Raw genomic sequence first — 20986 nt, 5'->3', positions numbered from 1 at the left:
ATGGCCCAAAAGACCATAAAATTTATGAAATTTGAAAATTTAAAATACCATATGCTTATTGTTGCGACGATGGATTATGATTTGGGCTCATTTTATAGATAACTTCAAAGTGACTCCCTTTCGAATTGGATCATGGAGATCTCGATTGCTCAACTTAAATTTTTCAAAAGAAAACTTCAAAGTGGCTCTGTTTCAACTTTAAATTGGACCTAAAACCAAGGCTTCTTGGGTTCTGACCTAACTTGGGTCACACACTATCTCCTCAGACGTATAAAATATATATTTGTACCTTTTCATCAGGGAAATTAAGGCAGATCGAGATATACACTAAAGAGTCAAGACAAGGTTTGTTCTTATGGTTTTAACCTAATCTGACATACATACGAACCTTAAGTTGGGTAGAAAAATCGAACGTACAAAAAGCTATTTGTGTCTGGTTGATTCTGATCCAATGATGCAGAGTAATCAACTTAATTAGATTTATCAGACAAAAAGCCAACAACCTCAATCGAGCTGAGCTTGTTAGTGACGTAGAGAAAGATGACAAATAAACGACATATATAAGTACAATTGTACATAAGTCCATGTGTGGACCAAGTGGCTCTCACGCGAGTAATCAATATATAGAAATAGAAGACATGCATTCTTTTCCAAAGATGTAATAAGCTCAAAGTAGATTTTCTTCTATTTTCGTATTTTTTTCTTTAAAATTTATGGTTGATTTGTTTATAAATCAAATAGAACGAAAACTGAGCACATGGATCCTAAATTAGATGTCGAAACACTTAACATGCACCTTAGCCACGTTTGAAGCAGAGGTTATGTCGATCATATTAAACCAAACCGGAATCAACCGAACCGGTGTAGAAACATTTCAAATTTAAAAGCACTCTCTCACTGTCTCACGCCACACCAAACCACTTCCTCTGAACTAAAAAGATGGCGTCCATGAAACACGTTCATCTCTTTCGTCGCTACCTCACCATCGCTCTCACTCTCTTCCAAAGCCTAATCTCGTGTCTCTTCAATTTTCCGATACTAATCAAGATCGCCGATTCGTTCTTATCACTGTATTTCATGATTTTCTGCGATCTCCGACCCGTAACGGTCGATCTAGACGACGGAGAAACCACCGTCCATTTCTGGATCTCCGGCCACCGAAGAATCTCACGGCCCAATCTCGTCATGCTCCACGGTTACGGAGGAAACTCCAAATGGCAATTCGTTCACCAAGTCTCCGATCTCTCGAAGTCCTTTAACCTATTCATCCCCGACTTGGTGTTCTTCGGAAAATCATACACCAAGAATGCAGATCGGAGCGTTGAGATTCAGGCGAGGAGCATCGCCGGAGGGCTGAAGAAGCTAGGCTGCGACGGAAGAGGAAGGGGGAGGATCTCGGTGTACTCGATTAGCTACGGTGGATTCGTGGCGTATAAAATGGCGGAGATGTGGCCGGAGATGATGGAGAAGTTGGTGATCGTGAGCAGTGGAGTGGGATTTACACAGCAGGAGAAGACGGCGGAGATGACAAAACACGGGAGAGATTGTTGTTCGAAGATGCTTGTTCCGAAAACTCCTATGGATCTACGGATGTTGGTTAAGATCTCGACCAACACCGGTTTAGTGTTCGTAGATTGGATACCAGATTTTATCCTCTCCCAATTCATAGCTGTAAACTTTCTCTTTTTTTCTTTCTGTTATTTAGGAATATTCTTCCATAAATTGTTATTTTTACTAATGAACCAAGTGTTTGAAAGTGGACATAAAGTAATCTTTGATTAACTTGTTATGACTTATGTCTATTATAGGTAATGTATGAGAAAAATCGGCAGGAGCTTCTTGAATTAGCTAAAAACTTGCTGGAAAGAGAAGAAGCAGAGTTGCATGTAATATCACAGGTAATAAATCTTTACTGAATCAATAATCAAAATTAACATTAGTGATGCAGCTACTTTTTTTTTAATAAGAAAACTAGTAATGATAAACTTTAGCATCAAGATAAATATTAATGAGTAGGCATGATGGATAGTTTATGCTAGACAGAAATAAATTAGTTTACATTTTGTATTGTCTGCGAGTAAATTAGTATACATATTCTGGATAGTGGAAACACTATTCTTGTTTGTTTTCACTTTACTTTTGTTTATAGAAGACTATATGGATCAAGATTCTATTACTCGAATCTTTCGAATAAACAAGAACAAACTTGGTCACTAATTTCATATTATAATTCAGAAAACGTTAATTGTTTGGGGAGACAAGGATAAGGTATTTCCATTAGAGCATGGTTATCGGCTGCAAAGGTAAACGCATTATTGAATCGTTGAGAGGCGTGAATCAAAAAAACAATTTTATATAATTTGTGGGGAAGTTAGTTTGTGTAATTTAATCATATTTGTATATATCTTTTCGCAGGCATCTGCAAAATTCAAGATTAGAGATAATCAAAGAAACTGGACATGCTGTTAATGTTGAAGCACCAACTACTCTTAATAATTTGATTACTTCGTTTGTCTTAAGCGTTTGATCTTTTATTTTCTATATCCATCTCTACCAACTATCTATATGTCACTTGGTTTTATATATTTGTTGTTATCGTTTAAAAGTATACATATTATGGAGAGTGGACACACAATTATTGTTTGTTTTTCTTCACTTTTCTTTTGTTATAAACGTTCAATCGTCAAGAGAAGGTAAAAACTCATATTACAAAGAGAAATAAAAAAACCATTATGAAATAATAATAATTAGAAAGTCCAACTATTGAAAAATGAACTTTGATCTATTTGTTTGCCTATACATTTTATAAATAATATATAGGGATTTTTGCAAAATTGACCTATAACTTAAAGTCAAACACAAAACTAACCTCCTTTTTTTTTGAAAATTGGTTTTGCCCTATTCACCCCACAAGTTCATATAATTTACGAAAATGCCATCCATTTTTTTTTTATTTTTTTTTTCGAAAATGACATTTTTACTCTCTCACCCTCATCATCTTCAAGTAATTACAAGATTGCCATTGTCATCAATACCACAACCACCATTAACAACCAATTTGAAGCTCTTAATGCTCCTAAAATCGATTTACCCTTCTTCTTTTTCCATTCTTGTGACCTAAACACAACATATCTCTCACTTTCTCTCCACAATGAGCTAAAAAAACTCAAGATTTTGATTCTAAAATTTTTATGGTTCATAGAGTCATAGAAGCTAACGATTATGGGTGGGTGACTTCCGTTTGTGATTCTGTGTGCTTGGGGAAGCCTTATGTATGCTAAGGAACTTATCTCACTAATTTAAGGTATGACATCGAGTTTTTTTCCAGATCTGTTCGTCAGACGACTTACTTGGGAAGTCGTCTGGCTGTAGACGACTTACCTTTCAGTCGTCTGGCTGTAGACGACTTACCTGGAAGTCGTCTGGTCAACGCAGAGGTTATTTTTGCAATTGACTTTGAAATCTGTAACCTGAGACGACTGAAAGTTAAGTCGTCTACTATTGTTTGGTTTCAAAAAAAATTCCAAAGAACCTAGACGACTTACATTTCAGTCGTCATAGGTTAGTTTTATATTTGACTGGATAATTTCAGAAGTTTGACTTCCCCAGACGACTTACATTTCAGTCGTCTGGCGAAAATCAAAATAATAATATTTTTTTAAAAGTAAACGACTTACAATTAAGTAGTCATAGGTTAGTTTTGCAATTGAAAAAAAAACTTCAAGATTTAATTATACACAGACGACTTATAATTCAGTCGTCCACCAGACGACTTAATTGTAAGTCGTCCAGGATTTTTTTCCGAGATTCTGGTCAAACCTCGTAAATCCTGGACGACTTACATTTCAGTCGTCTCGTGGACGACTGAATTATAAGTCGTCTGTATATAATTAAATCTTGAAGTTTTTTTTTTCAATTGCAAAACTAACCTATGACGACTTAACTTTAAGTCGTCTACTTTTAAAAAAATATTATTATTTTAATTTTCACTAGACGACTGAAACGTAAGTCGTCCAAAAAGTCAAACTTCTGAAATAATCCAGTCAAATGCAAAACTAACCTCTGACGACTGAAATGTAAGTCGTCTAGCTTTTTTGGAGTTTTTTTTTTAACCAAACAATAGTAGACGACTTAACTTTCAGTCGTCCGAAATAACAGATTTCAAAGTCAATTGCAAAAATAACCTCTGCGTTGACCAGACGACATATAGTTTAGTCGTCTAGACAACTTAGATTGAAGTCGTCCGCGTCTTCTCCACTAGTTTTTAAGTCTTCTACGTTAGTTTATGAATAACTTGTATTTTTAAGAGTGATAAGTAACTTCAAGATATGTAAAACTCATATTTACAAAATATGTTCTCTCCCTTAGTTTTACTAAATTTGACTAAGTTTTTCAATGCAAACTTATAAAAAATATGATATGCTTTGACTAGTTACTATTGTTTGTTTCCATCTCTTACCAACATTCTTGTTTATTAAGATGAGAAAAAGGCCATTGGAGTTTATTATTGCATATGAGAGATCCAAAGATAAGAAAAAGGCTACTGAAGTCTATTATTTCATTGATTTGTAAATGTGTAAACACATTGTTAGCACATTTAATACATCTTGGAAAACATTATTACTGATTTTACTAAAAATTCACAACTAAAAGAGTATACATGCAATTCATAAAACAGATCACAAACAAAACTATTATAGATCATTCATCTACAAAGACAAGCTTGGATTCCACTTGAGTAGACAAGACCAGACAACTTTTAAGAAGTTCAGACGACTTCTAAGAAGTCCAGACGACTTCCAGGAAGTTCAGACGACTTTGCCAGAAGACTTTTAGGAAGTTCAGACGACTTCCAGACGACTTTACAGGAAGTCCAGACGACTTTACAGGAAGTCCAGACGACTTTTAGGAAGTCCAGACGACTTCCAGACGACTTCCAGATGACTTCCAGACGACTAACAAGTAAGTCGTCCCAGAAGTTTTCCAGATCTGAAAAACCTGCATATTAAATCCAGATCTGAAAAACCTGCATATTCAAAAACGTTCAAATGGCTTAAAAACAGAAAAAAATGAGTGGAAGATTATATAAATCTACCTTTACAGAACACACAAAAATACATATCTAAAAATAATAGATCTACCTTTAAATTAGTGGAAGATGAGTACCAAATAATTAAAAACCTGCAAAAAAAAAATAGATTAGTAACAAAGACATGAGACAAAATTGAAAAATTCATATAAAGTTTGGTGTTTTCAAGTCAAAGAGATTAGAGTGGGTTTGGAGAGTTTTAGTTTGGGAAAAAAGTAAGAACTTTATACAACAAGAAGTTACCAAATGAAGAAAAATCAGACATAAGAACTTACCAAAACGCTCAGAAAAATCCAGACGACTTCCTAGAAGTCCAGACGACTTCCTGGAAGTCCAGACGACTTCCTGGAAGTCCAGACGACTTCCTGGAAGTCCAGACGACTTTGTCAGAAGACTTCCAGATGACTTCCAGACGACTTCCAGACGACTAACAGGTAAGTCGTCCCAGAAGTCTTCCAGATCTGAAAAACCTGCACATCAAATCCAGATCTGAAAAACCTGCATATTCAAAAACGTTCAAATGACTTAAAAATAGAGAAAATGAGTGGAAAATTAGATAAATCTACATTTATAGAACACACAAAAATACATATCTAAAATTAATAGATCTACCTCTAAATTAGTGGAAGATGAGTACCATTTGATTAAAAACCTGCAAAAGAGATAGATTAGTAAGAAATACATGAGACAAAACTGAAAAATTCATATAAAGTTTGGTGTTTTCAAGTCAAAGAGATTAGAGAGAGGTTGGAGAGTTTTAGAATGATGAACATTACATTTTTGTTGCAGCCATTTGAGAGGAGGAGAGAGAATGTGTAAATTTTTCTTTATATAGGGAGACAAAAAATCCAATTAGATTAAATATTTTTGACTCAGACGACTTCCTGGACGACTTACATTTCAGTCGTCTGGTGAAGAAATTAAAACAGACGACTTACATGTAAGTCGTCCAGAAGAGTTTAATATTTTTAGCGGGAAATTAAATATTTTTAGCGGGAAACTAAAATAGAAGACTTTCCAGACGACTTACAAGTAAGTCGTCTGGACGACTGAAATATACGTCGTCCGGGTAAATTATTTAACAGACGACTGAAATATAAGTCGTCCACACCCTAAACATAACCCCTAAACTTAATTATCTAATTAAACACTTCATAAAACCAAATCAAACTTGAAAAGTGTTTACTATACACAGAAATAAACACATATAGGTGAAAACTAATTTTTGAAAAAAACATTTTAGTTTTCCAAAATCTAACCCTAACAATACATACAATACTACAACATATGTTTGCCAAACTCCTAAACCAAAGTATTTCATGATTCACTACTTCCACTCATATATCTTCAAAACAAATCAATTTTATCATATCTTAATTTATATCAGTTAAAACTGTTTATAATTACTTGATTTTTATTTTTTACGCATCAAAATATTTTTTTACAAGATTTATAAATTATTTTTAAAATAAACTGGTACCAGACGACTTACACTTCAGTCGTCCAGACGACTTACACTTCAGTCGTCCAGACGACTTACACTTCAGTCGTCCAGACGACTTCCAACATCTCAGACGACTCAGACGATTTACTGGGGCTATATTCGTAAAAATGGCTTCTGTTTTTTTGTTTGGTCACAAGGGGCTGAGCTGTAATTTCACTAGGCTTTTAGGTTAGTTTTGCATTTGATTCAAGTTTGGGTATAGGTTTGGAATTAAAATCAAGTTGTGGGTTAGTTTTGGCAAAAACCCCTAATATATAATACATACAATTGGACTTGACTCTTTGTGACTTCAATCTTAATGTATGTTCTAGTATATATGTCAACTCCTAAAATCTAGAAAAGAAAAAGCTGAGTAATGTTACCATAATTCTGTTTGTTTTGAGTTTTTTTTTGTGTGAGTTATAACTTATAACATGTTGACTAAATTTCGGCAATCTCTCTTTTCAGCGAAAATTTCATTAATGCATTTCAATCATCTTGTTATTATTTTAATCAAAAAAATTGTATAATGACATCTTTTTTTTATATCCAAAAATTTTGATTTAGGAGAGTTATTGATTTGCACAACATGTGAACCAAAGACTGATGATGAAAATTCTGTCGAACCACCATGTTTGTGCTATAGGAGCAGGAGTAGTTGTGGTTAATGACTTATCTAGAAGTCGATCTCGGAATGTATTTCTCTTTCTCTTTCTCATGTTGTTCTTTCTTCTTTTTGATTTTGCCGAAAAACCAATCGCCGTTTCAATGGTTGTTTTCACTCTTTGCTTCTCGCTGGAACAAACGACGGAGACGGAACCAGTTGGAAAAAAGGCGAACACGTGGTGGTAGGTATCATTTCCTTCTCACCTCTTTCTTCTTCGTGTCTTCTCTTCCTTTCTTTTTCCTTCTATTCTATTTCTCTCTTTTTTCTTATCCTTCCAAAGAAATCATAACTTGTTTCAAAATCAGTCATCCTTGAAGCCAACTTTGACATGATGATTTTGAATACAGAGAGAACCTTAGAAGCCAAGAAATACAAGACCGTTGCTTTTATTAGTTTCAGAAGTATCGACACTCTGCGTTTCATTAGATTGAGAACAAATGGGCCTTTTACAGATAAATGGGCCAATAACCTTTTTACGCCGCTTTATTGCTACTTCTATCAGCGTACTCTCTCTCAATACCACTATAAGTCGCAGTTTAAATCTTCCAGTTTAGCTACCTACCATACTGTAGAATTCACATTTATTTTTATTTTTTGAATCTTGCGTTCCATGTATATTTTTGACTCTGATTAGACAGTTGATAAAGAGCTAGGCTTTCGCATTTTGTCGAATAGATTATTTGATGGGTCGATTTTGTTTGATAGATACGCTAATTTTATGCAAAATATCACTTCCAAAATCTGGTTAATTACCAACTCTTAAGTGAGTTATTGATAAATAGTAAAGTTGTCTATTAATGTCTCTGTTTCTCGTTATGTTCATGTATATTTCACATCTTTATTTATTTTCCAAAGGATTAAAAAGATAGAGGCCAAGATGGTTCGGACCCATAAGAATAAAGCTATAGGTTTTCTCTTTTACATATAGACCATCAGTTTTTTTTTGTTCATTCATTCTTCCAAGACGGATATAGCATAAATTATAAATTTAATACTTGTGTAGTAATTACAGTAGATAAATTTTTGAGCTTTTTATGCCAAGCGGTAAACAGTTCGTCGTGTTGACAAAGCCCTATTGACATATGAGGGCATGGTAATTTCCAAGTATTGGGAGCAATCTGGACATTTTACTCTAGCCTAGCTCAACCACCGTTAGGAAATCGCTTCGGGCCACGCCTATTAGGCCTCCAAAAATTTTGAAAAAGTTTATATACACATAGGTGCCCAAATTTGTAAGAAAAAAATTTTAGACCTCCAAACTATTGAAATTTTTATTAAATCATGTAAGGTCCCCATCCCCAAAATCCAAAATCTGAGGCCTGCCCTGCTTCTAATTTCGTTTTAATAAGCAGAACAACTGACAGCTAATTGATTATCTTTTACTTGATGGCGCAGAGTATCATCTTGGTCAGCTCTAGGCAAAGATTGCTAACCTCAGCCTCTAAAAGTAATCCAGTCTCTTTGTAAAATACTAGCCTATCCAATTATTTCTATCTAGCTGTTTGAGTATTTTCTTACTAGGCCAGTCGTTATAGTTTTTCCCTCGCTGTTTCTGAATGGTTTACATCTGAAAGAGACTCTGATTGACTCCATTGTTTTGTCACCTTAGCTTGTTTTTTTTTGCGGACTAAAAGTCTACTGTGGAATTGTTGCTCTGTGACCAACTTGTACATATGTTAGAGTGAGGGCCACATGCAAATTCTGACTAAGGAACTTGAAGCAGTGGGCTTGCGGCTAAACAAAAAGCCTCCACAGGTAAAAGCTCCATTGAGTAGGTCAAATTAAATATGTAGCTACTTTTTTGTGGTTTATTACGATGTGTTCCACTGAGAAATTTGGTTTCTTTGTCCCCGGAACTTGATTTGCATTTTTGCTTTGTTTTCTCTATACAATAGATCTTCTTTAAAAAATAAAAAGACTGGTGACAGGTGGTATCTCTTTCAACACCACAGCACCTTTGACTCACATTGATGAGAAGCTCTGTTATCAAATCCTGTATGAATACAAAATCCACAATGGTGAGGTACGATGTTCCAACTTTCATCTTGTATCCGTTCAGTCTCAGACAAGCTTCTCGAGGGTTTTGTTTGAGTGTTACAAGTAGAATTCTGAAATATTTCAGACAGACGTCTAATTGAATTTGTTTCCTCGTTAATTTTATTATGTGATTCAGTTAGTGGCTATATCTAACGAACCAAAAATGGCAGTTTTGTCTATTGTTACACAAGGTTTCAGGGCAAAAGATTTTGTATAACTATTTCATTTGTAAAACTTGTTATATGAGTACACAAATACATGAATTTGTCAATAGTAATGGTCCGAAGATGGGATCAGATGTGACTCAAAGTCAGAGACTGACTTATGCAATAATGATTGCCTCTTTATTTCAGGAAAACGGTAGTGGGCTTTTACTAAACTCCTCAACAGCCCAGAACATTTCAATCTCAAGGCCCACTAAAGGCCCAGAATGTAGGATGTAACAGAGTCCGGCGACTCGGCAGCAACCCTGGTTCTCTTTGAAATTTTGAATTATAATAAAGAAACCTGTTTAGAATCTACGAAGAACCTCTTAGCATATATTGTTATCCTCTGTTAATTGATTCCATAGGATCGAATCTCAGGGAATGGGGATCGCGTCATCCATCCAATTTCCGCCGGCAAAACCGGAGCAAGAGAAACCGGAAGATTTCAGTGATTGGCCATATCTGTAACACCCGTATTTTCCAAAATAAAATAAACAAATAAAATTCTGAAATCTCCATTTATTACTTCTCAAAAGTCAACTCCAAAGTCGTAAATCCAATAAATAGCCATAAATCCAAATAACATAATAAATCTCGAGAATATCGATAAAAGCATAAAATCCGCAAGTTTGAAAAAGAAAGAAATAAAACTCCCAAAGCACCAATCCGATAGCAATCACTCATGCTCGTCAGTCTCACCTGAAAGGGGGAAAGAAGGAGGGGTGAGTAACAGGGGAGTTACTCCGTGAGGTATGGGATGCTAAACCACAAACCACTGACTCAGTACATAGCACTACGACTATGTAGGCCTAGTTCTAGCATAAAACAAACACAGTGTCTAATACACCACATAAAAACATCAAATGCGCTGATAGTGCATAACTAGATCACACACCCCGCATTCTCCTTATACGGATATAAATATATAACTCTATGCGCCGCTAGTACAAGAGTCCATCCTTGTACCCCGCAATCACCTATGCGCCGCTAGTACAAACGTCTTTGTACCCCGCAATCCCTCATACAATGCGCCGCTAGCATAGACGTCCATATGCCCCGCAATCTCCATACAATGCGCCGCTAACACAAACGTCTCTGTGTCCCGCAATCTCCACACAATGCGCCGTTAGCACAACATCTTTGTGCCCCGCAATCTCATAACAGATTTATGTATATACATATATAAATAACAGTTCTTAATTCATTCAATTCAGTCAACCGTTGAATCTTCTATTATCCTATTTTCGGTTTAACAATCAATAGTAATAATAAACAAACAAGACTCTCAAACAGACTCAATTCACAGAGACGGATCATGTTTCGAAACTAAACTTTCCATAATAGTAGTACTAAACTAGCTCGGGATTTAATGGGATAGCCCTCACCTTAGCCACAGGCTGAAATGAACAACGGAAGATGCGGTCAGCTGAGGTCAACTGCAACACGAGAATCAACGACTTAAGCTCAGCTTCTCTGGAAATAAGTTTCCTAAAATGGAAACTTTCCTAAAATGAAACCTCTCCTAAAATAGAAACTTTCCTAAAATAGCAACTTTCCTAAAATGGAAACTTTCCTAAAATAGAAACTTTCCTAATATAACTTATTTCCTAAATTAGAAACTTTCTTAAAATATTCCTATAATTAGAAATAAGGAGGCAACAAACTTACTAGAAAACCCGCCGGAAGCTCGTCTAGAAATCTCACCGGAAGCTCGTCTAGAAATCTCGCCGGAAGCTCACCCGGAAATCCCACCGGAAAATTCACTAGTGACTGGTCGTCGAATAATTCAACAACAACTCGTCACACGCAAAGAAATACTTTGACTTGATGAGAATAAAGAGAAAGGATGGAGTTTCTTATATAGGAGAAGGGAAGGGAGGTAGGTTTTCTAAACATCCAATGTGGGACAAAGTAAAAAGAGAGAATTAGACTTTAATTTTTAATAAAGGCCAAACTGGCCCACCAGAAAAATCTGGGTCGTTACAATATCCGATGACAGCTAATGCAGAGTTGTTGATAAAGAACATCAATGGCTTGTTCCCACCGAGAGCGGGAGAATCATCAACTGATGAAGCCGTAGAAGCTAGGTATTTCGAGTTCTTGAGAGGAGGCTGTTGCAAAGATGTGGCTAAGGCTCTGGAAGATTGTGAAGGACCTCGTAGCACTAAGTGTAAGCAAATCACGGAGATGCTGTTCAATTGTATGTATTCTCACCCTGATTACTATCAACCGGTTATTGCTGTGTTTGAAGCTTGTGTCGAACAGATAGACAAGGACCTTGAGGTCTTTCGTGCAAAGAAACAAAGAGAGGACAGCTTTGAGAAAGCTAATCTCTTTAAGGGCTTTAAGAGATTCTAGGGGATGTTTTTTTTTTTTTTTAATATTGGATTTCAGTACTTGTTTTGTTTGTTAATATTGCTTCTGAAACATAAAAGCTTAACCAGAGATCAATTAAGCTCAAACCAAAACATTAATCAACTTTGTCAATCTTATGAGCCTCCATACATGGCCATATGATTGTTTACCCTTTTTAATGTATATTTAATGTATATTTGACCTTATCTTAATAACACATCAAATCCAAGAAAACCATCTATAAGAAGAAAAAACTATGGACTTCATTTGTAACTGTCTATATGAGAACGTAGCAGTCCCTTTCGTATTGAAGGGCCTTTTAGTAGTGTGTCATATGTTGTAACATGTGAGGACCGGTTGGCTGCAAAACCAATTGCTCTGAACTTGGTGATGGTCTTGAGAGATGGTTTTGACCGTTTGGGTTTATCTCCGGTGTTGAGGATTCTACTAAAGCACGCACCTGGTGACCCAAAAATGAAAAGATCCATAAATTTGACTGTACATAGATTTTTAGAAAAGTAAGAATCACTGAGAATAGATGTGTTAGTTCCAAAAAAATTTGATGGATCTACATGTGTTGGTTAAGATCTCAACGAACGAACACCGGTTTAATGTTTGTCAATTGGGTAACAAATTTTATCCTAGTTTTTCTTTCTATATTTATTTACCAATTTGCTCACATAGTATATATTAACTATTGAACCAAATGTTTGAAAGTGAACATAAGTGATCCTTGATTAACTTGTTATGTATATTATAGGTAATGTATGAGAAAAACAGGCATGAGTTCTTGAACTAGCTTAGAATTTGTTGGAAAGAAAAGAAACAAAGTTGCCAATAATATGTAATAAATCTTTACTCAATCAACTAACATTCACAATCAAAATTAATATTAGTGATTTAGCTATCATTTTTAATAAAAACATCACTAATGATAGATTGTAGCATCAAGATAAATATTAATGAGTAGGCATGATGGGCAACTGATACTTTATAGAAATAAATTAATTTACTTTTTGTATTGTCTACGATTAAAGTATTACATATTATGGAGAGTGAATACACAACTATTGTTTGTGCGTCTTCAATTTTCATTTGTTATAAACTTTCAATCTTCAAGAGAAGGTAAAAACTAAAGAGAAATAAACAAAAACCCATTAAGATGGAATAATAATAATTAGAAAGTCCAACTATTGAAAAATGAATTTCGATCTATTTGTTTGCCTATAAATTTTATATATAATATATAATACATAGAATTGGACTTGACTGACTTCAATCTTAATGTATGATATAGTATATATGTCAACTCCTAAAATCTAGAAAAGAAAACATTGAGTAATGTTACAATAAGTAATTCTGTTTGTTTTGATATTTTTTTTTGTGTGAGTTATAACTTATAACATGTTGACTAAATTTCGGTAATCTCCCTTTTAAGTGAAAATTTCATTAATGCATTTCAATTATTTTGTTATTATTTTAATCAAAAAACGTATAATGACATCTTTTTCTTATATCCAAAAAGTTTGATTTAGTAGAGTTATTGATTTGCACAACATGTGGACCAAAGATTGATGAAAATTTTGTCGAACCACCATGTGTGTGCTATAGGAGTAGGAGCAATGTTGTGGTTAATGACCACGGTTGGGCCTTCCCTCTTGAAGAAGAGTTCGAACAAGTATGTATGCGGAATGGGAGAAGGATCCAAAAACAGCTTGACAAATATCGAGTTTGACAATGGCCTTTTACGACTAAAATGGACCACATAACACTTTCTACGGGTATTGCTTTATTATTTTTCAGGGTCGCTCTCTCCCTCCGGAGATCGCTTCATCACTACCACGGTAAGTCAGCTCATCAAATCTTCCAACTTGTTCATTCAGATAACTTTGGTTGAGCAACTATTTTGTGGTAGACTTCACATCGCTCTATTTGAAATCCTGCGTTTCGAGCTCATGTGGGATGTATTCATTCTTATAATCAAATCGATATCCAGTCATATGTTTTAGCTCGATTAGATAATTGATGTAAATAAACTATATTATAATCTAGTATGTATTCATTCTTTATGGTCTAATGATCTATTAACTCTCTCTCTTTATGTTTGTTGTTAGCAGAAGCAACTGAAGCACAATGGGGATCATCGAGAGGATTAGAGAAATCGAGGCCGAGATGGCTCGTACTCAGAAGAATAAAGCTACAGGTACGACTGAAATTAGAGAGCAGAAACTATAAATATAATTACCTGTGTTAGTGATTACAGTTAACAAAACTATAACAAGTTTGAAATTTTTCTATTGCTGCTTCTAGTTGTCAGCTAATCGATTATCTTTTACTTGATGGCGCAGAGTATCATCTTGGTCAGCTCAAGGCAAAGATTGCTAAGCTCAGGACACAACTGCTGGAGCCTCCAAAAGTAATCCAAACTCTTTATAAAAAAAAAGACTAGAATTTTAGCCTATGTCATTATTATTTCTATATAGCTGAGGGGTTCATGAAGTAACTGTTTGGTTATTTTCTTACTTGAGGTGTTCTTTATAGCTTTCCTCTCTGTTGCTGAATGTTTATGTTTGAAATGGACTGTGAATGGCTCCCTTGTTCTTGTCACCTTAGCTTGTTTTCTTAGGACTGTGCTGCCTTTACCTGAAGTAGAGTTTTAAATCTTTTTTTATTACTGCTTTAGTTTGTAATTTTCTTCCAAATCAAATGTCACAGGGTGCTAGTGGAGGCGGGGAAGGTTTTGAAGTTACCAAGTATGGTCATGGACGTGTTGCACTTATAGGATTTCCAAGGTCAGAGTGTCTTAGATTCTTATACTTAGGGAAATGCGTTTACATATGTTTCTCAACTCTTGTAAAATTATGTTGCTCCTTTAGAATATGGAGGCTTATGGTTTTAGGGAAACTGATGGAAGTGGTTGTACTTTGTAGTGTTGGAAAGTCCACGCTTTTGACAATGTTAACGGGAACACATTCCGAAGCAGCCTCATATGAGTTTACAACACTTACATGCATCCCTGGAGTAATTCACTACAACGACACAAAGATTCAGCTTCTCGATCTTCCGGGTATTATTGAAGGTGCTTCGGAAGGAAAGGGGCGAGGAAGGCAGGTTTGAAATCCAGTCGCTTAATTTTCTTATTGCTTATCTGATTTCATTTTGGGCTTGGAACTCTGATTATAACTGTTTATTTAACAGGTCATTGCTGTTGCGAAGTCTTCCGATCTTGTACTGATGGTTCTTGATGCCTCAAAGGTGAGTTACGGTGTGGCTGCCCTTGTGAATTGTTATTTTGTTGTCATGCTGCACTCATTTAGTAACCTTATAATTTACTCTTCAAAACAATGTTAGAGTGAAGGCCACAGGCAAATTCTGACTAAGGAACTTGAAGCAGTGGGTTTGCGGCTAAACAAAAAGCCTCCACAGGTAAAGCTCCATTGAGAAACTTGGCAAATTAAATATGTAGCTATATTTTTTTTGTGGTTTATTGAGAAACTTGGTTTCTTTGTCCCCAGAACTATATTTGCTTTGTTTTCTCTGTACAATAGATCTACTTTAAAAAGAAAAAGACTGGTGGAATCTCTTTCAACACTACAGCACCCTTGACTCTGCTATCAGATCCTGCATGAATACAAAATCCACAATGCTGAGGTACGAGGTTCCAACTTTCATCTTCTTTGAATACAGGCTGGTGGCTTTTCATGTCTTGTTTTGTTTGAGTGTTACAAGCAAAATTCTGAAATGCTTCAGACATCTGTCGGTTTATTTGAAGCCTTTCTATATGTTAAGTAGAAATGAATATTTCAGACTTTCACATTTGTCAATTTTTTTAAAGCCTTCTAATGGTAGTTTTTTTTTTGCCTTCGCTGATAAACGTCTAAATGAATTTAGTGGTGCGTATTGCAGGTCCTATTTCGTGAGAATGCCACAGTGGATGACTTCATCGATGTCATTGAAGGCAACCGCAAATATATTAAGTGTGTTTACGTCTACAACAAAATAGATGTTGGAATTGATGATGTGGATAGACTAGCACGCCAGCCAAATTCCATTGTTATTAGCTGCAATCTTAAGGCAAGTTAGTCTTTTGGTCTGCAAGGATGGCAAATGCTAAAACTTCACTTTGGTCCTGTTTTGTTTTCCTTTTGCATTGTGATCCCTCACTGGTCTAACGGTGAATGACTGTTGCTTGAAACAGCTGAACTTAGACAGACTACTTGCAAGGATGTGGGACGAAATGGGCCTTGTGAGAGTTTACTCGAAGCCTCAAGGCCAGCAACCTGATTTCGATGAGCCTTTTGTCCTCTCATCTGTAAGTGTGTTTCTTTTTTCCCCTCATTGCATGATAACCTTTCAAACTTGTCCATATCTGATTTATATATCTTTGTTGCTCGTCTGATTCAACAGGATCGAGGTGGCTGCACGGTTGAAGACTTCTGTAACCACGTCCACAGAACTCTGGTGAAGGATATGAAGTATGCCCTTGTGTGGGGCACGAGCGCTAGGCACAATCCTCAAAATTGTGGTCTTTCTCAGCATCTTGAAGACGAAGATGTTGTTCAGGTTGTCAAGAAAAAGGTACATAAAACGGAAATATTCCTATCAACATAGACTAATGACTCAAGTTTATATAATATAAATCTCTTAACCATGATGATATAAATCTCCTAACCATGATGATGAGACTATCTAAACTAAACGTATACTGTTGATTCTGGAATCTGTAGGAGAGAGACGAAGGAGGAAGAGGCAGGTTCAAGTCACACTCTAATGCCCCTGCTAGAATTGCAGACAGAGAGAAGAAAGCTCCTCTTAAGCAATAAACTCAGCTGATGAGTGATCCCAATACACACATCTTCACCATTGTTGGTCATGGATGGTTTTAGCTGAGTAGGATGTACTATGCTGTATCTGAATCATTGTTGCCTTCTCTCGCAATATAAGTTTTCGAACCATTTTACTTTTTGAAGAATTACAAATTTACAACAAGTTCCTTTGTACCCTTTTTCACAAATTATGTTTTTGATTTTTGAAAAGTCTGCCTAGAGAAATGTAATGAAATACTCTCTGTTTTTGAAGAACCATACTTTTCTAGAAAAAGACGCATGATTTCAGATGAAGTCTTACACTAACTGATGTACATGATCTTTGTTTGTATGATATTCTGGGTTATTTTTGTTTGTATCAGAAAACAGAACTATAAATAGATTTTGTGTATCAAAAAAAAAAAGATTTTGTGTATATTTAGGAAGGATTGCAACAACAAAAAGTGTGTCACAAAACAACCACTGGGGTTTGATGTCAGAACAGTGAGAAAAATCTCAGAGCGGAACAAAAAAAACAAAACACACTTTTCGTTGTTCTGACATCAAACCTCAAAGGTTGTTTTGTGACAGAAACATGCAGAAAATGTTTAGTGAATCAAAAAATTTAAACTACTTGAGTCACAATCTTACACTAGGAAAGAAATTTAAATGTTATTTTTTGTCAAAACAATTTGGTATAGGAAAAAGAAACAAGAGAATGCAACCAAATAGCCTATTGCTACTAGTATATATACCACAACAGAGTGATGAACTCCAAAGAGAACTCTATGCTTCTTCTTCTGTTCTGTCAACCCTCAATTCAAAGCCACAATCTTCCCCTCAGAACCTGTCAACAAAACAAATCTTTAAAACATCAGACGCCCAAAGACCTTGTAAGATTTTTAGAGAAAGAAGAACACTGAGAATAGAGGTGTTAGTTATTTACATTCTTTGTGCAACTCTTCTGCCAACAGTAGAATCAACTCCGCTTGTTCCGCCAGCTCTATCATCCTATCCCTTTCTTCAACAGCTGCATTGAGCAGCTCTAATTTTTCGTCCACCTCCACGAACTTAAACGCTGCGGTTCCTGCAGCGTGATCAACCTTCTCCTGCGAAACCGTGAGTCCTTGACTGTTCGCCTGCCGAGGTTTCACATTCACCTCTTTTGGCCTCGCTACAACTGGCGTTCTCATCGCCATGAAGCTGTGATTATTCATCTTGTAGAAGTTCTGCGTCTGTCGTGTGTATTGTCGCATTGTTGAAGAACCAAACACACAGAAAAGGCAAACAGAAATCAACACAGATGGAAAGGAAGCTCTTGTTCAAAGCAAGGCTTTCAAGACTTACTCCTGATTTTAACTGGCTAACCTTTTCAAGTTTGCCCTGAGAAGCAAGCCTCCTCAATCTTGAACCCAGGATCCTTTTAAAGTTCGGTGGCACTTCATGTCCTTTTTGCTATACACACATAACAGACCATTATCAGGAGCTTGATCGTTACATCAGTACAGCTTAGCTGCTATGACAATAACAACGAATAACCTAATGGAGCTATGATAATCTTTTCTAAGATAATCATAATGGAATGCAATAACTAAGACCAAACTATAACAACAAAGAACAGTTAACTAGTTATATAATTCCTTTCTTAAGATGAGAGTGAAGGATTGGTTTTAGCTACCTTTACAAATCAAAAGATTTAAACTACTTAGTCAACTATAGTCAGTGACAAATGCAGGATAAAGGGAAAGGTAAAATATGACTAACCACGATGAAGTTGTAAATTGCAGTGACATCAGATCCATTAGCATCCGTCAACGATGAAAGAGCTTCGAATATCATCCCATCATACCTTAATAAAAAAATATTGGCTCATCGGAAGCGTCACAATGCAAGTAGACTAGCAATATACAGCACTTGAGAATCAACAGAGGATTAAGTGGGGTGGCTCGGAAAAAACAACAAACCTGGGAGCATTCTTTGCATCAACCATAAAGTTACAACTGTCATCAATGCTCAAATCAGATCCACTACGAGGAAGGGGAGGAACTGGAGAATGGTTGGAACTAGGAGATGGAGTACTGGCAGCTGCAACCGCCGCCAGCTGAAAGGCAGCAGCTTTGATCTTTGGTGTCCGTACCTTATCCTTTGAGCCTTGAATATCAGGGGCAACACTTAAATTACGCCATTTATCCTACAAAACAATGAAACATCGAATATTTAAGATTCTTGGCTATAAGTTACCAAATAATGGAGACACATACAACACTAGTAACATTCAAATCAGAAAAATTCCCTCTCAAAATTCAACCACAACAAGGTCTGATGATTTGTTCCCCTCTCTGTTTATCAGATATCAAACAATTTCTATGACATAAGAGTCAACCTTCGCCATAGGCAACCAAGAAACAGAGCAGACAATAAACTATAATTATGACTTAAAACCATGGCTAGATTTAAGACTAACGCATTGCAGCATTACTTGCACTAGATAGTGTCAGAGACTGCCATTATAGTGTCAATCTCAAGTAAGTTCAAGACCTTCTCTAAGGACAGCAGAAAGATCAATTGCCAGGCAGCCAGCATAGACAACCAAAATATATAATCAGACACACTTAACGAATCTCAGACGCTACAGACGAAACAGAGCAGCCAATAAACTCAAATTAAGAAAACTCTTAAAAGTTTTAATCTTTTCAACAGATATCAACAAAGCCACTAAATTTAAATTCTCAGACCAAACATCAGAGAACTAACACTTACAAATTTTCTATTACCGATGTCTCAAGAACTCGATGAAATTAACTTTTTTCTATGTAAGTGATTGAGGAGAAGAAGAAAAGTGAAGACCTTTAAGTCAATATTGGAGCGATTAGAGAGCTGACCAGCAAACTCAGGATCTCGGAGAATATTCTTCCACTTCCCGGGACCATGCTTCCTAACACCTGCGAGCAACGCCTCTTCCTCCTCCTCCGTCCACTTAAGCTTCTGGTTTCCCATCGAATCAGCGACTCATCCGCCGACCTTTCTCCTCAAAAGCTCCCTTCCTTTGTGTTCCCAGAATATTTTCCAAAAATCCAAACAAAATCGCGACTTTTACAAAAACGGGGGTCTTATGGTAAGCTTTCCAATTTAAGAAGCATATCGTATAAAGATCTGAAAACCACAGGTCAAAAAAGGAAATAATCAAAAATGTAAAAGATTTTGGGTTTAATTGATCATAAATAAAACATCAGGGGTCAAATTCGAATTAAACACAAAGTGTTAAAAAACCCTACAAAAATTCATAAACCCTGTAGCTACACTACAGATCATAAACCCTTAACACAATGGCGACGACCGATCACACCTCCTCCGACGAAAGCTCCCGCCTTTACCATCCTTACCAGCACTTCAACGTCCCGATCAACGCTCAGCACCTCTACAAGCTCCCCACCTCCCCCGAGTACCTCTTCACCGAAGAGTCCCTCAAAAAGCGCCGATCTTGGGGGGAGAATCTCACCTTCTACACGGGCACGGGCTACCTCGGCGGATCCCTAGCCGGAGCCGCTTCCGGGTTCTTCTCCGGCGTCAGGAGCTTCGAGTACGGAGACACGGCGAAGCTGAAGGTGAACAGGATCCTGAACTCGTCTGGCCACGCGGGACGCTCGTTGGGGTGTAGGATTGGTGTTGTGGGTTTGATCTACGCCGGGATTGAGAGTGGAGTCGTGGCGTATACGGATAGGGATGACGCGTGGACGAAGGTGGTGGCGGGGTTTGGAACTGGGGCGGTGTTTAGGGCGGCGCGTGGGGTGAGAGCTGCGGCTGTGGCGGGTGTGCTTGGAGGGATGGCGTCTGGTGCGTTTGTGGCGGGGAAGAGGGTTTTGAAGCGTTATGCTTACATATGAGTGATGTTGGTCATTGTGGGGATGATAAAAATCATAGCTTTTTGTTTCTAGCGTAGTAGCTCTCTTATAGCTGGGAAAAGTTCTTTTATATATTATACAATGACAAGGTTGGTTTTTATAGCTGGGACTTCGTTATGGTCTTGAAACGTGAGAGTATCACACATCTTATTATCTGAATCCTAGTTGAATTCATTTTTTTACCTTTCTTACTTTGTCTTCTCTGTAGTTTCTTGAGGTAGTGACTTCCATAACATGTTTCATGATATAATGTTGGATCTGTTGTGAACTTTTGCTTTGTCTCACAAGACTCAAGTATGTCTCTAAGCTAGTGTTGTCTCGAATTGACAAATTGCCTTGTCAGCTAACATTACTCATATAGCTCCATCAATTTTTATTTCTTTGTGCGCAACTGTTTACACCTTTGCAACTATCTTCTCAAATAATTTCCAATTTAAAGCAA

General features: G+C 36.5%; 3 protein-coding genes, 1 long non-coding RNA gene and 1 pseudogene across 6 annotated transcripts; 3 read left to right on the top strand and 2 right to left on the bottom strand.

The window, feature by feature from the left end:
* The first annotated feature begins 885 nt into the window (after window positions 1-885).
* Window positions 886-2655, top strand: LOC106387622 (2-hydroxy-6-oxo-6-phenylhexa-2,4-dienoate hydrolase-like). Of its 2 annotated transcripts, XM_013827520.3 has the most exons (4): window positions 887-1671; window positions 1809-1898; window positions 2236-2303; window positions 2416-2655. In XM_013827520.3, exons 1-4 carry the CDS (start codon window positions 940-942, stop codon window positions 2525-2527), a joined length of 1002 nt encoding a protein of 333 aa, XP_013682974.1. In that variant the 5' UTR covers window positions 887-939; the 3' UTR covers window positions 2528-2655. The 2 variants fall into 2 exon arrangements, with proteins under 2 accessions (XP_013682975.1, XP_013682974.1); XM_013827521.3 differs by lacking the exon at window positions 2236-2303 and having other exon boundaries at window positions 886-1671.
* Window positions 2656-10123: 7468 nt separating this feature from the next.
* Window positions 10124-11447, bottom strand: LOC111208661. The gene is made up of 3 exons (XR_002660557.2): window positions 11151-11447; window positions 10868-10918; window positions 10124-10181 (listed from the first exon to the last, which is right to left on the bottom strand). It is a non-coding gene; the product is annotated as an uncharacterized LOC111208661 (long non-coding RNA).
* Window positions 11448-11473: 26 nt separating this feature from the next.
* LOC106394893 lies at window positions 11474-16921 on the top strand (annotated as a pseudogene).
* A 326-nt stretch (window positions 16922-17247) lies between these two features.
* LOC106391538 (telomere repeat-binding factor 4-like) lies at window positions 17248-19748 on the bottom strand. 2 transcript variants are annotated; one of them, XM_022708426.2, is made up of 6 exons: window positions 19490-19748; window positions 18607-18833; window positions 18407-18491; window positions 17990-18097; window positions 17589-17877; window positions 17248-17489 (listed from the first exon to the last, which is right to left on the bottom strand). In XM_022708426.2, the coding sequence occupies exons 1-6, from the start codon at window positions 19637-19639 to the stop codon at window positions 17458-17460; spliced, it is 891 nt and encodes a 296-aa protein (XP_022564147.1). In that variant the 5' UTR covers window positions 19640-19748; the 3' UTR covers window positions 17248-17457. The 2 variants fall into 2 exon arrangements, with proteins under 2 accessions (XP_022564147.1, XP_022564148.1); XM_022708427.2 differs by having other exon boundaries at window positions 18011-18097.
* Window positions 19749-19919: 171 nt separating this feature from the next.
* On the top strand, window positions 19920-20855 carry LOC106395085 (mitochondrial import inner membrane translocase subunit TIM23-1-like). Its single transcript, XM_013835613.3, has one exon. It carries the CDS (start codon window positions 19969-19971, stop codon window positions 20524-20526), a length of 558 nt encoding a protein of 185 aa, XP_013691067.1. The 5' UTR covers window positions 19920-19968; the 3' UTR covers window positions 20527-20855.
* Window positions 20856-20986: the final 131 nt, after the last annotated feature.

The sequence above is a fragment of the Brassica napus genome, chromosome A8 (assembly GCF_020379485.1).
Source record: "Brassica napus cultivar Da-Ae chromosome A8, Da-Ae, whole genome shotgun sequence".
Taxonomy (NCBI): Eukaryota; Viridiplantae; Streptophyta; class Magnoliopsida; order Brassicales; family Brassicaceae; genus Brassica; species Brassica napus.
This window is presented reverse-complemented; position numbering and strand designations above follow the sequence as displayed.

Excerpts from the sequence above, each read along its gene's own strand:
- LOC106395085 (XM_013835613.3), top strand. The coding sequence starts at position 19,969 with ATGGCGACGACCGATCACACCTCCTCCGACGAAAGCTCCCGCCTTTAC.
- LOC106391538 (XM_022708426.2), bottom strand. The coding sequence starts at position 19,639 with ATGGGAAACCAGAAGCTTAAGTGGACGGAGGAGGAGGAAGAGGCGTTG. Across the intron at positions 17,878-17,989 it reads TTAGCCAGTTAAAATCAGGA|ACGCAGAACTTCTACAAGAT; the intron begins GTAAGTCTTGAA and ends TACACACGACAG. Across the intron at positions 17,490-17,588 it reads AGAAGAGTTGCACAAAGAAT|GTTCTGAGGGGAAGATTGTG; the intron begins GTAAATAACTAA and ends TTTTGTTGACAG.
- LOC106387622 (XM_013827520.3), top strand. The coding sequence starts at position 940 with ATGGCGTCCATGAAACACGTTCATCTCTTTCGTCGCTACCTCACCATC. Across the intron at positions 1,672-1,808 it reads TCCTCTCCCAATTCATAGCT|GTAATGTATGAGAAAAATCG; the intron begins GTAAACTTTCTC and ends TGTCTATTATAG. Across the intron at positions 2,304-2,415 it reads CATGGTTATCGGCTGCAAAG|GCATCTGCAAAATTCAAGAT; the intron begins GTAAACGCATTA and ends ATCTTTTCGCAG.